The 12319-nt window shown below is 46.9% G+C and overlaps 1 protein-coding gene across 2 annotated transcripts; it reads left to right on the top strand.

Moving 5' to 3' along the window:
• The first annotated feature begins 1531 nt into the window (after positions 1 to 1531).
• Positions 1532 to 11782, top strand: FCN2 (ficolin 2). 2 transcript variants are annotated; one of them, XM_064727693.1, is made up of 9 exons: positions 1532 to 1669; positions 2467 to 2580; positions 3318 to 3371; positions 5238 to 5273; positions 6468 to 6503; positions 8312 to 8439; positions 8837 to 8966; positions 9502 to 9636; positions 10492 to 11782. In XM_064727693.1, exons 1-9 carry the CDS (start codon positions 1591 to 1593, stop codon positions 10737 to 10739), a joined length of 960 nt encoding a protein of 319 aa, XP_064583763.1. In that variant the 5' UTR covers positions 1532 to 1590; the 3' UTR covers positions 10740 to 11782. The 2 variants fall into 2 exon arrangements, with proteins under 2 accessions (XP_064583763.1, XP_064583762.1); XM_064727692.1 differs by having other exon boundaries at positions 1535 to 1669; positions 8825 to 8966; positions 10492 to 10880.
• Positions 11783 to 12319: the final 537 nt, after the last annotated feature.

Raw genomic sequence — 12319 nt, 5'->3', positions numbered from 1 at the left:
GCTTTTGCCTCCAAGTTGAAACAAGGTATTGCAGATGTTTCCACAAAGAGAGGAGAGGCACTGGGCAGGAGAAGGCTTCTCAGTGCAGGGGGCTGGCTCTACATCACTTCCACCTGCCCCCTACTCCAGACACCAATCCACTGCAGATGGACAGCACAGGCTGTACAGATGAGAAAAGAGAGGGGTACAGCTCCCATTCACCTAGACTGTCCTGCATGGATCTCTCTCTCCCTAGCACCTGCCAATGCTTTTTCTATTTCCTTCTGGGAGGCTTCCTCCTGAAGGAAGAAAGGATCTGATCTCATTTTGCCCCAAGAACTGCAACACACCAGCTGCCACAATTGAGATGCTCTTTCTCAGGTAAAGCAAAACCCAAACTTGAATGCAGACCATTTTGCCCCAATTCCTCTGATTTTCCTGCAGTTTTTCCAGATGGGAGAACGAAAGTAAGTGGTGCATTTCCCTGTCAGAATTGTTTCTTAGGAATTAAAATGACTGCAACATCTACTGGACTATTATTTTGTATTATTACATATATGAATAAGAATATGCGTATGAGTGTATATCTGGGCTATATGGGGGATGCTGAATTTAAATGGCAATCAAATACTTACCTCTCCCTCACCTTCTTCCATTTGCCTAGCATCAAACTGTTATGTATCATTGGAAGTTGGGCTGTTAGAAGCACCTTATGACAGAAGTGCTTGAGGGGAAGCTGTGTTCTGCCTCTGATATCCTGTGAAAAATCTCCAATAAATCAGTCTCCTCTGAACTGGGATGTAACAATAAGGAGGAAAAACTTAAGTTCTGCCCTCTACTAAAATTCATAAACTTTACAGGCTCTGGGTCTGAAAATAATATGATGAAGCAGACTGGATGTCTAGTAACACTGCCAGAAATGAGCAAAGCACAGGGTGAAAGAAACCAGAAATCCTGCTCACTAATATAATGGATAGTTGGGGGGGGGGGCAGGGGGGGAATCAAACATGCTCTGTCTACCTACCCTTGCCTGAGTTTGAACTCTGTCATTCATGAATCATGTACAAATGGAAGCTTGAAGGGCAAAAAGTGGTGCTGGGCTGACAGACAGGAAGAGCACTGGAATGTGATCCAGGCTGTGTAGCCTCTCTCTGCCACTGGCCTCAGCTGACTTTGGGCTTTTGATTCCCAGTGCCTCAGTTTTCCCATCTACACAGTAAATTCTGCTCTTCATAGAGGGCTACTAGCAGGGAGGATGAGGGGAGCTGTCTACACTTAGGTAAATATGGTTTTGCTGGTTCATTTTATCTAAAATAGAAATAAAATATGATAAGGGAAAAGCATCCGAAACTTACTGAGGACAGAGGTGAGGCAGGCCGGGGCAGTGAGGCAAAAACTTTTCCATCCCAACCCCAGACTTTTGGAAACTGGCTTATCTGTGAAATAACTTGAGACTCAGCCAGGCCCCAGACCTGAGAGCAGCCAGTGGGCAAGTACAGAGGTGGAGCCTGCACTGAGGCTGTTTGTTAGATATAAAATGCTTGGATGGGTCAGTGCTGACCACAGCACCCGGGAAGTGGCTGAGGGAAGCTGTGCAGAGCAGCACTGGCCATGGGGACAGTGGCCCCAGTCCTTTTGGTACTGCTCAGCCTAAGAGTGACTATTTGTGATGCTGAGGACACCTGCTCAGGTGAGTAAACCACAAACCTTACTGCTGTCTCACTGAGACAGCCTGTTTCATCTCCCCTGATAAGAGAAAGAGGTTGGGAAGCGAGAGGGGAGGGGGGAGAAGTAGCATATGTTTTTTTTTCCTTCTATGCTTTTTTAAATTCGGCTGCCAGTGGGAGGAGAGTAAGGGGAGGCTGAAGTCTCAGCAGCAGCTGTTTAAGAAAGCTACTGGCTCCAATTAGTGATGTAACATCATTCCCTGACCAGTGGGGTGTCTAGGAACAGACAGTCTTCAGTGAAGTTTTCCCCCCCAGTTTGGATTTTTTTCAGTAGGGCCTCCGTGCAGTTACCAAAGGATACAGAACAAGACGAAGGATCAGTCTGGGGATACTGCGCAGCACAGCGTTCTCACTGTATTCCCCAAGAAGGCCTGGGGCAATTTCAAACAGGCCTGCCATCAGGAAATTCAGAAGAACTCTTACCCTTACTGCCCACAGATCCACCAGTGTCAGTCTGCTATGAATACCCCATTGGGGCACCTCTCAGTTTTTGTTTTATTAACTACAGTATATTTGTCATGCATGCAATGTCATATGTATCAGCCTCCTCTCCTACTGAACTCCCCTGAAGCCAGAGAGATGCAGAGGCTCCTCTAATATGTGAGATCCTCACTGCCATCTGTCAATCCATTCAACACCCTGATACTTCCATACTCAATGCTTTTGATTATACTGTTCCTCAACTCCAAATTATTTGGTTTCCTCTCCAAGACATTTCAGAGCCTTAATAATCTTCACAAAGACTGTCTTCATTTCTCAGAGGTGAGAATAGTGGGACTGCGTGATGCTGACCGACTTGCCATTCTTCAAGGATGTCCAGGGATCCCAGGTGTCTCTGGCCCAAAAGGAGAAGCAGGTCTCCCAGGAACAAAAGGTGAGGCCCCCAAAACCAGTGATGAGCACTGTGAGATGAGATGGTTTTGTTCCTTTGCATAGGAGAAGCAAGCTGAGGCTGCAGCAGTAGCTGGCCTGGCACTGGCTGCTATGAGGAACTGGAGAACTGGAGAGAAAAATACCCCAATTAAACATATGCTGGTACACATGGAGTGACCTGTTTCTTCCTTAAGTCCTGTCACAAATCTGATGTGATCTTGGGGTGTGAAGTATCTTATTAGTTTCTTCTACAGAAAATCATCCATTTATTTTTTGAGTCTGTATTCAAGAGTCTGGGTGGGAGGGAGGCTGAAATGCTCCTGCCTGTTTTTTTGGGGAACAGTGTGGGAAATGTACTGGCAACCTCTATTCCGGGGAGCAAGGGAGATGGGGCTCCTTCAGAGTTTTCATAGCCAACTCACAGAGAAGGTCAATCATGTCAGCTGAGCGAGATGACCTACCATAGCAAAATCCATAGACTGGCTCCACAATGTATCAAAGCTCATAAGAATTCATATGTGAACTGCAAATTTAGACTTTGAATGGCAGTACCAGTGTATTAAGTCTTCAATAGAAAAACAGGAGTAAGGTAAAAGAGTAAAACCAAGTTACAAGACTGAATCTGATTACCTCAGCTCCCCCATTTCTGTGAAAGGCAAGGCCCAGTTGCCCAGGATTCTGTGACTCCCTGCTCTGGTCAGTTTGTAACATGCACATAAAAAATGAGTCTCTTTGCAGGAGAAACGGGAGACCAGGGATTCCCTGGGAAAGCAGGACCACCTGGTGCAAAAGGTAATGTACAACATATGCAGCTCTAATCTGTAAATGCCCCCAAGCTCAGGACATATATTAGGAGATTGGGTCTACAGAGATGAACTGCAGGACTGGCCATAGGCTAAGAAACGGTGCTGAAGTAGCATAGGAAAGGCCTGATTTGGGGTATGGCTCTTGCATGGAGTGAACACCAGAAACAGTGTCCTTGAGTGTCCGGGACCACAACACAGAAGAAGATACCACTCTTCTCAGAATTTCTCATTGACCCTAAAATCAGACCTCTCCCCATTCCCCTTTCCTACCCTAACCTGCCCCCAGCACAGCAAGCCTGCACAAATGCCTCCCAGCCCTGAGGAGCTTTGGAGCTCTCCATGGAGCTTCAGCCCAGAGGCCTGATGCAGAGGCACTATGCTGAGTGCTTGTTCTGCCAATTGACAGGGGCAATTTAAAGAACATACCAGTGGAACGAATGGTCTTATTTTACTATGAATATAGAGGTAATAACACAAAAGTTAAATAATACATTTAATAAAACTATATGCTTGGCTTTGGCAACAAGCAAAAAATTAGCAAGATAATGCACCTAATCATTACTATACAAGAGGCAGGATAGTGATTTAGAAGGATACATCTAATTGCCTAAATATTTTAACATCATCCAGTCGCTGGGGAGCCCTGTTTCACAGGAAGGGCAACCCTTCCTGGCAACTGGGGAAATCCTACATGCTGTAGGAGATCCCATAGGTGAGGTCTCTGGATTTCCCCTGAAAGGGGGTCCAGTGTTTACAGGCCCAAATCAGCAAGCCAAAGTGACTTGATTTTATTTTAGCTCAGGAATGCCCGAATCTGATGGCATGCTTTCCACTTAGCCAGGGCCAGTGCTCAGCCAGGTCTTGGCTGGGAGGGTTTTCCCCTAAAATACCTTACAAACAAGCCTCTCAGTTGGAAGTTTCTTAAAATAACACATTTCTTGCAGATAGCTACAGAAGGTTATAAACAGTTAGCATAAGCATCTTTGTCATCTATTTTTAGGTAAATAATACTGATGGTGTTAGTCACACAATATTCACGATTCATCTTGTAAGTCTACTCTGGCTCAGCCCTGCTGCTCAGGCCTAGGTATATCATTGCTTTCAGCAGCCTTCAGCCTTCCACTCGGTGTGCAGTGCCCACTTGACCACAAGAACGAGATCAAACAACGGCACAGGATGAGGTTTCCTTTGTAATGGGATGAACCCCTGAAGAGGACAATGTCTATTGAGAAACTGGCTTTCACTGCCCAGGCCTGCTTAGGACCTTCAGCAGGAATGTGCTGCAAATACCGGAAAAGTGTCTCTACTAAAGGATCCAGCTGCCAGCACAAGGGAACTTGTGTAGGGACTGAGCAGCACTGACTAACTAAAGGGAAGACATCCCTTTTTACGTGCTGAATATGAAGCTATTTCCTGGCCAAAAGCACCCAAGACTTGAACTGAAATGCCAGCAGGAGATGGACAAAACCACTGAAAACCCTGACAAACCCTATTGATCAAAATCTCTTAAGTGCCTGACTGTAAAGAGAAAGCCCCCACAAAAAAATCACTGAAATGGAACTGTGAAGCCCCATACATTCCAAGAGATGGAGAAGCAGCTCTCTCTCCTCTATATCCTGCTCTTCTTGCTGTTCCTAGGAGATACTGCTGATCAAGAGAACAGCCAGGCTGAGCAGCACCACCAGCAGCACCACCTGGGACACTCCTCCAAGCACTGTAGCTTTGCACCTCTTGACAGCCTCTCTTGTACATTTGAGACATATTGAGGGGCTAGAGCAGCCATTTGTAGAGGCACAGTAATTCATTTGCATTGGATAGTCTGTGATGAGCATTTTCCTCTCGTATTTTGTAGGAGCACCTGGAGAGCCTGGTTTCCCAGGACTGAAAGGTAAATCACACTGTGCTGAATTTATCATGTGAGCTGCTTTGTAAACTTCTACCCTGTGCTGTTCTCCTACATCAGATGAGAGCAGTTACAGAGACTGGATGGGGCTGTTTGCTGACAGTTATACCTCATCGTAGGTTCTGCCCTGGTGCAGGTGCTGTGGGTAGTCCTGCTCCCAAACCAGATGTTCAGTAACAGGTGCTGTTCTCAACTCAGGCAGCTGGCGCTGCCACCTGGCACCATCAGCTGCAGAAGCCACAGGGCCGAGGGACCAGCCAGATTTGGGCAGAGCTCTTAATATTCTCATGCTATGGCAAAATGCAGAGGTTCAAAAGAAATTCAGTTGCTGCTAGTGCCACAGGAACATGTTTCTACCAGCACTAGCAATAAGGTATTAGGGAAACATGGGTTTTTTCCCTTATGCCATCATCCTGCACGTGATGGCCACAGGCACCCACCACTGAGCACAAATCTGCACTGTGGCCTCCCCCTCTGGAATTTGGTTGGCAATCACGGGGTCCAACACCACTGGTCTGGCAGATGGTTCTAGTGCTCCAGTTGTCACTGCTGCTCCCAAACCACTGGCTGAAGCCCTGTACCAGCAGCAGCCATTCCCCTGATGGGACTTACAACTTGCCTTTCCAAGGTGCATTGCTTCCTCCTTCCCATACTCACCCACTCCTATCCCACATGCCCTAGCCCAGTGGGATTCACTGGCACAAACTGCTGGTAGACAGCTCCATGGGCTGCACAGCAGCAAGCAGAGCAGCTGGGTCCAACAGAGACACGTCCTGTGTCAGTCTCACCATTTGGACCTCTAAGCCCTAAAACAGATGCCAGCAGGAACTACATCATGCCGGGTCCAACAGGCCAAGAGAGACAAGGCTGCCACTCCTTGTGCATAAATTGATATTGGCTTCCCACCTGCCTCTCTGTGCTTTCCTAGGTCTGTGCAGATAGGCTGGTGGGTCTCCTCTGGTGGGCCTGGCAGCAGCCAGGACAGCTTATACTGAGCAACCCTTCCTGCCTGCTTTCTCTATGCCTTTCATTTGCTTGGTGCAGATGAGCCAAGCACTTCCTGTAACATAACAGCTTTCCAGTGCAGCAGGATTTGTCTTGGCAAATCTCAAGTATTGGGGAAGGGGAATGCTGGGTGTGGAAGGTGGAGAGCAATTGATGGTGTTGTTTATCCAACAGGAACAAAAGGAGAGCCTGGATTTCCAGAAATATGGGGTAAGTTTCATTCTAGGTCTTCACAACACTGGTCAGCTCTGCAGAGTGGATGGTGGTGGACTACCTGCACCAGAAGTCAGGACAGGATAGGAATAGAAACAAGTTCAGAGTGACATTGAAGAATGGAATAAGGAAATATCACTGTTATCTTTGCGTCTCACAGACACATGCAGCTTCTGTGGGTCTACTCTGTACTCCAGCCATGCTGGGAAAGTCAGGTCGTCTGAGCACTACTTAAGTGTCCTGTCCTCCATGTGTCCTGGAGGAGGTCAATTTTTCAGAGACTTGGTGTCCTGATTTCTAAGATGAAACCACTGCAAACACCTGTATGGACATGTGGCTACTTCAAAGGCAATTATACTCCTGCACTTGCAGTGACACCTTTAGTACTTGTGGAGTTCATACGTGTGAGAGTGCTCAGACTAACTTATTCACTGGAAGAAAAAAAGAAAAATAAAAGAAACAATTTTCAGTTGCCCCATCTGTCTCCATGAACTAAAGTTCAAGGACAGCCACAACCTGCTCTGGCTACAGCTGGGTGCTCTAGGGCCACAATAAAGGCTCAGACAGATCAAAGCTGCTGTAACACCTGACAGATTGGGATGCCACTGAACTGGTTCCTTGCTGCCCCAGACACTTCTCTGGGTATGTAAAAGATTTGACTAATAGGAAGGAAAAGGCCAAGTCCAGGACCATCTCCCTCCTAGGAGAGCAGGGTACCCTGCCTGGTACAGCTGTGTATGCATGTGTCACACACAGCACACTGGGACACATGCACCACCAGCACTACCATCTCTGATCACCCTCCCAGGTTTTCCCTAAAACAACTACTGACGCAGCTGTAGGTTGGGATGTCTGACAGGGACAATTCAGTCTCCTGTGAATCTGAACTTCTGTCAGCAGGTATGGTTTTGGGGAGGGAAAAAAGTATACATAAGATGCATATATATGTGCACACACACACACACACACACACACATATATATATAAAGGTACCTATTCAAAAGCACTTTGTTTCTTGGGGAGACCTCAGTGTGGCCTTCTAGTACTTAGGGGGTGCTTATAAAAAAGCTGGAGAGTGATTTTTTTTGCAAGGGCAGTGATAGGTCACTGTGTGATTTACAGAACGATTTACAGCTAAAAGAGGAGAGATTTAGATTAGATATTAGGAGATGATTCTTTACTCAGAAGGTGGTAAGACCTTAGCACAGGTTGGCCAGAGAAGCTGCGGCTGCCCATCCCTGGAAGTGTCCAAGGCCAGGTTTGGATGAGACTTGGAGCAACCTAGTGGAAGATGTCCCCACCCATGGCAGGGGGTGCAATGAGATGAGCTTTAATGTTCCTTCCAACCCAAACTGTGGGTGATTCTATGATTCAATCCATAAAGGATGAGCTGAACACTGTTCACTGCCTCACAGGGAACACTGTCCTGTGTGACTAATTTACTTGCTGTCCATTGCCCACCCAGTCTCTGTGCCCTGCACACATTCTGGAGCTGGGACAAATTTCTGGATCATGACTTTGTCATCTTTTTCAGTGCAGCTCCATCATACAGATCCCCAGAAGTCATTGCAGATGAGAGGAGTGTCAGCACCTTAGACCATCTTTTTTTGAAGGTGCCCATCTCCCTGGCAACATATGGGCCCAAAAGCCATGGCAGAGTTTGGCTCCCAGCAGCTCTACATTAAGATCCTGCAGTACAAAGAACCAGCTAGGTGGTGAAGGGCTCAAAGGCTCAAGGCTGGTGTGCTCCTGTGAACAGTAAACACATTATAACTCTTTGCACTTGATCTCTTTGATTTGCACAGAACCAGAGAACTGCAAAGAACTGTTGGCCAAAGGGAAGATTTTCAGTGGCTGGTACACAATCTACCCCCAAGACTGCAATGCCACCACCGTCTTCTGTGACATGGACACGGATGGTGGGGGATGGATTGTGAGTAGGATGAGGAGAGGGAGGTTTACATGTTCCTATAGAGATTCTTGTTAAGGCTGCAAAGGATGGCTCAAAAATAGAAACACAGCTGAAGTTCACACCTGCAAACCAGAGTGAATCCCTCTGGACACAGGGGATTCCCCGAAGACTTGTCTCTGGAAGCAGGCTGAGGGCCACAGACCCACTCCCTGCTTAAATCAGCAAATCATTTCCTTTTCATTTCCAAGGGCATATGGAAGAGATCATTGAGCAAGGGATTCTTGAGGGGTTTGCTCCCCAGACACCTACTAGAGTGTCCTGATGCAGGGGAAGCATTCACCATGGTGGGTGTGTCCCCCAGGCACTGTGGATGCTTTTGAGTGAGGGATGGGTTGGTGGGGCTGAGGGTCTCTTTCAGGTTTTTCAGAGGCGCTGGGATGGGTCAGTGAACTTCTTGCGAGATTGGGATTCATACAAACGAGGCTTTGGCAACCAGCTGACGGAGTTCTGGATGGGGAATGACAACATCCACTTCCTCACCTCTCTGGGTAAGGTCTGCCTCTGTCCCAGGCTGGGGCCATGAGAGTCCAACCCATATACCAAATTGGGCCATTGCAGACCTCTGAGTTTCTCATATTCATCTGAGGTCCCCACTGTTAATCCCAAGCAGGATGCAGGCTCTTGCAGCCTACTGCACACTGGAAACTGCACTCTAAAAAAATGCAAAACTAGAAATCAGGGAAGAGAATGAACTAGCTGCATGATCTACCCTGGAGACAGGCCAACACATCTTCCTACTTGGACTGTTTGTGATGGCATCATCTGGTCCATACACAACCTCAGAGTTACAGCTGTGTGCAGGACCCCTGCCCATGACCACCCAATATCATATCTGAAAAGGTGCTTCCCTAGAAAACCATCAAAGGTATAGGAGGCTCTGCAGGAATTTTAAGGAAATCAAAATCTCTCAAGTAGTGGCAGCTCCTCTCAAGTTAGCTCACAGCACCTTAAACCCTCCACTCTGAAATCCAGTGGCATACTCACCATCTGCCCTGCACCACTGCTGTCCATCTTCTCTTCTAGGACCCTGTGAACTCCGTGTTGACCTCAGAGACTTTGAGAACAACTACTATTTTGCCAAGTATGCTTCATTCAGAGTTTTAGGAGAGTCAGAGAAATACAGACTGATTCTAGGAGACTTCCTTGGTGGAAACGCTGGTAAGTTTGAGGCAGCTCACTGGGAAAGTCTGTCTCCTAGAGCATTTCAGAAGTGTTCAGCTTCTATGCAGAGATGTATCATCTACTCCTTGTATCAGCTACATTTTGGGTCAGTTTTTTAAAACTAGCCATGGTACCTCCGGTACTGAGTGACCTCTGGGTACAGGGATGGAGGGGGACATGCATCACCCGAAGAAATGTGACTCAGAGCATTACCTTCAAGCCCAGCCCTATGGTTTAACTGCAAATGAGCCTGGTCCTAGGCAGCACCCCATCCGATTGACCTTTCCAAGAGCTCTGTATCAGCCAGGTCAAGGTCTGCTTTTGGTTACATTGGCAGGAGACATTTGCCCAGGTGGTCTAACATTTTCAGGGCTGGGGTGCTGTTCAATACCTGCAGCATCAGCACTCCATCCTCTTAATACCCGATTTTTTTTTAAGTAAACAAATCTTCTTCAAAATTCAATATCCATCATTCAGGAATGAGTGAAACCAACACCTGAGAGAGCAGTGCTCTAGGTTTATGTGGCTGTGCACACTGCAACCCTGTCTGGTAATTCAGACGTGTGTATCTGCAGAGAACCTGAGCATTCCAAGAGAAGTGACATCTGTGTACCTGTGAAAAGAATCTGGCCCACTTGATTCACAGGCATAGATAAATTCTCCATGTGTTTTAGCAGAGCTAAGGATACTTTTGTCCAAGACAAGGAGGAAAGAGAGCACGAGAGCAGCAAGATTTATATAACCTGCCTTGCACCTGGCAAGGGCCACTGGTGCCCAGCAGGGGTGCACAGACACATCAGTGTCCTGTTTGTGATCCCTACTGCAGTAACCATGAACGTGTGTTCTCTGCAGGGGACTCCTTATCGTACCACAGAGACATGCCATTTTCAACAACAGATCACGACAATGACATGAGTTCCTTTAACTGTGCCACAGAATATAAGGGAGCGTGGTGGTACAATGACTGCCATTACTCCAACCTGAACGGGATGTACTGGATGGGTGCACATGGGAGCTATGCTGATGGCATCAACTGGAAGACAGGCAAAGAATACCATTACTCCTATAAGCAAACAGAAATGAAGTTCAGGCCAGTTTAACATGGTGACAGGGTGCCTGACTAGGTCCAAGAGGTGCCACTCACCCACCAACAGAAGACACAAAAAAATGTTGCTTGGGGACAAAAATGGACCAGAAAGAGTATTACAGGTTGTCCCTTCTGCCTAGAGCAGGATTTTTGAAGCCAGAAGCGGTACTGGTTTGCGTTTCTGTAAGCACCAGATCCTGACCCTCTCTCACCCTGAGTACCTTCAGCAGCCCCACTAATGCAGACTGAGCCCAAGTACCTTCTTCTGAAAAGTGTGTTATCTTGATTTAAAGACCAGGTGATGAGTGGAGCCAGTGCACCTCAGTAAAGCCCTCTGATATTACTACCCTAAATGGTAATTACTGCTAATCTCCAGTATAATCCATGTATATGAAGACTCCAATTTGCATGCAGCCTCTTTCTATCCAAGAGCCATCCAAAAGGCACTGAATTCCTGACCTGTCCCACTCTCCCCGCAGGCTGTGATGGAGCCACAACATAGAACAGCATGGAAAAGACTGAGCTTCCAGCACAGTGTGTAGGAATCCACAAAATCAGAGGGTTTTGGGAAAGCTGCAAAAGGCAGGCCTCAGAGGCAGCAGAACTGTGATTAGAGCTAAGCAGTAGCCATGAGATAGGTCAGCAGAAAAATTATTTAAAAATTAGAAAAGCAAGGACAAATAGAACAATGGTCTGTGTATTAACGCTTGTCTAGAATAACTCCCTAAGCTACAGAAAAGTTTATCTAGCAAGATATTAGGAAGTTTGAAGCTTAATAATGGAGCTGTGTGCATTGTGTTTTAATGCTTACAAGTAGGTATTGTATTCAAAATAGCAAACATTGTTTTAACCAAAGGTACGTGTGCTTATAGGTTGGATAGAACTACTGTCAATGAGCTTTCTGCTTTGTGTGATTGGTCAAAAAACTTCTAAAGTTGTAACATTAAGTTCTTGGTCTGCTGCTTGGGATGTGAGCTGCTGGCATCTTCCTACTGTCATAACCATGTAATGAGATTGATGCTGAAAAATAAAACAGCTCAAGGCACGGTCCACAGCAGTCCCGTCCCATTTGTGATTTGTACACATACCCCAGGCCAGCGATACAATGCTGTCAGCACTACCAGTTTCCCATTTCTTTCCCAACATGTTCCAGGACCGCAGGTGGGACCCCAGCTCCTGGAACCAGAGCAGAGTTGCTCAGCACTTCCCACCAGGACACAGCTGCAGCTGGGCCCAAAGCAAGCTTTAGCCATTCTTCCAGGGCACGTTTCTAGATCTCATTAGTTGCTGTGGACCAAGAGCTGTATGCAAAACAGTCTGTTCAGCATCATGTGTTGTACCAAGACACTATAGCAGTGTCAAGCCTTGCACGTGGTCATCATGTACAGTACCAGTACCTTCCACTTCATCTTGTTTCCAGCAGTGTTTGAGAGTGGCCTATCTGCTGGTGGGTGGACACAGTTCACCTGGTTCATGTATTATATTTGACTATCAGCAGAACTGGGTCTCTTCTTCTTGCACTTATGCTGCTGGACTCCTCGCCACAGCTGACAGAGGAGAGCCAAGTGCTAACTCTTCACTGCAGGGATAAAC

Source organism: Zonotrichia leucophrys, chromosome 17 (genome assembly GCF_028769735.1).
Source record: "Zonotrichia leucophrys gambelii isolate GWCS_2022_RI chromosome 17, RI_Zleu_2.0, whole genome shotgun sequence".
Classification (NCBI taxonomy): Eukaryota; Metazoa; Chordata; class Aves; order Passeriformes; family Passerellidae; genus Zonotrichia; species Zonotrichia leucophrys.
The sequence above is the reverse complement of the archived record's forward strand: the minus strand, read 5'-3'. Positions and strand labels throughout refer to the sequence as shown.

What these genes read in the sequence shown, in the direction of transcription:
- FCN2 (XM_064727692.1), top strand. Translation starts at nt 1,591, where the DNA reads ATGGGGACAGTGGCCCCAGTCCTTTTGGTACTGCTCAGCCTAAGAGTG. An exon ending in AGGTCTCCCAGGAACAAAAG is followed by an intron (nt 2,581 to 3,317) that starts GTGAGGCCCCCA and finishes GTCTCTTTGCAG; the next exon opens with GAGAAACGGGAGACCAGGGA. An exon ending in CCACTTCCTCACCTCTCTGG is followed by an intron (nt 8,967 to 9,501) that starts GTAAGGTCTGCC and finishes CTTCTCTTCTAG; the next exon opens with GACCCTGTGAACTCCGTGTT.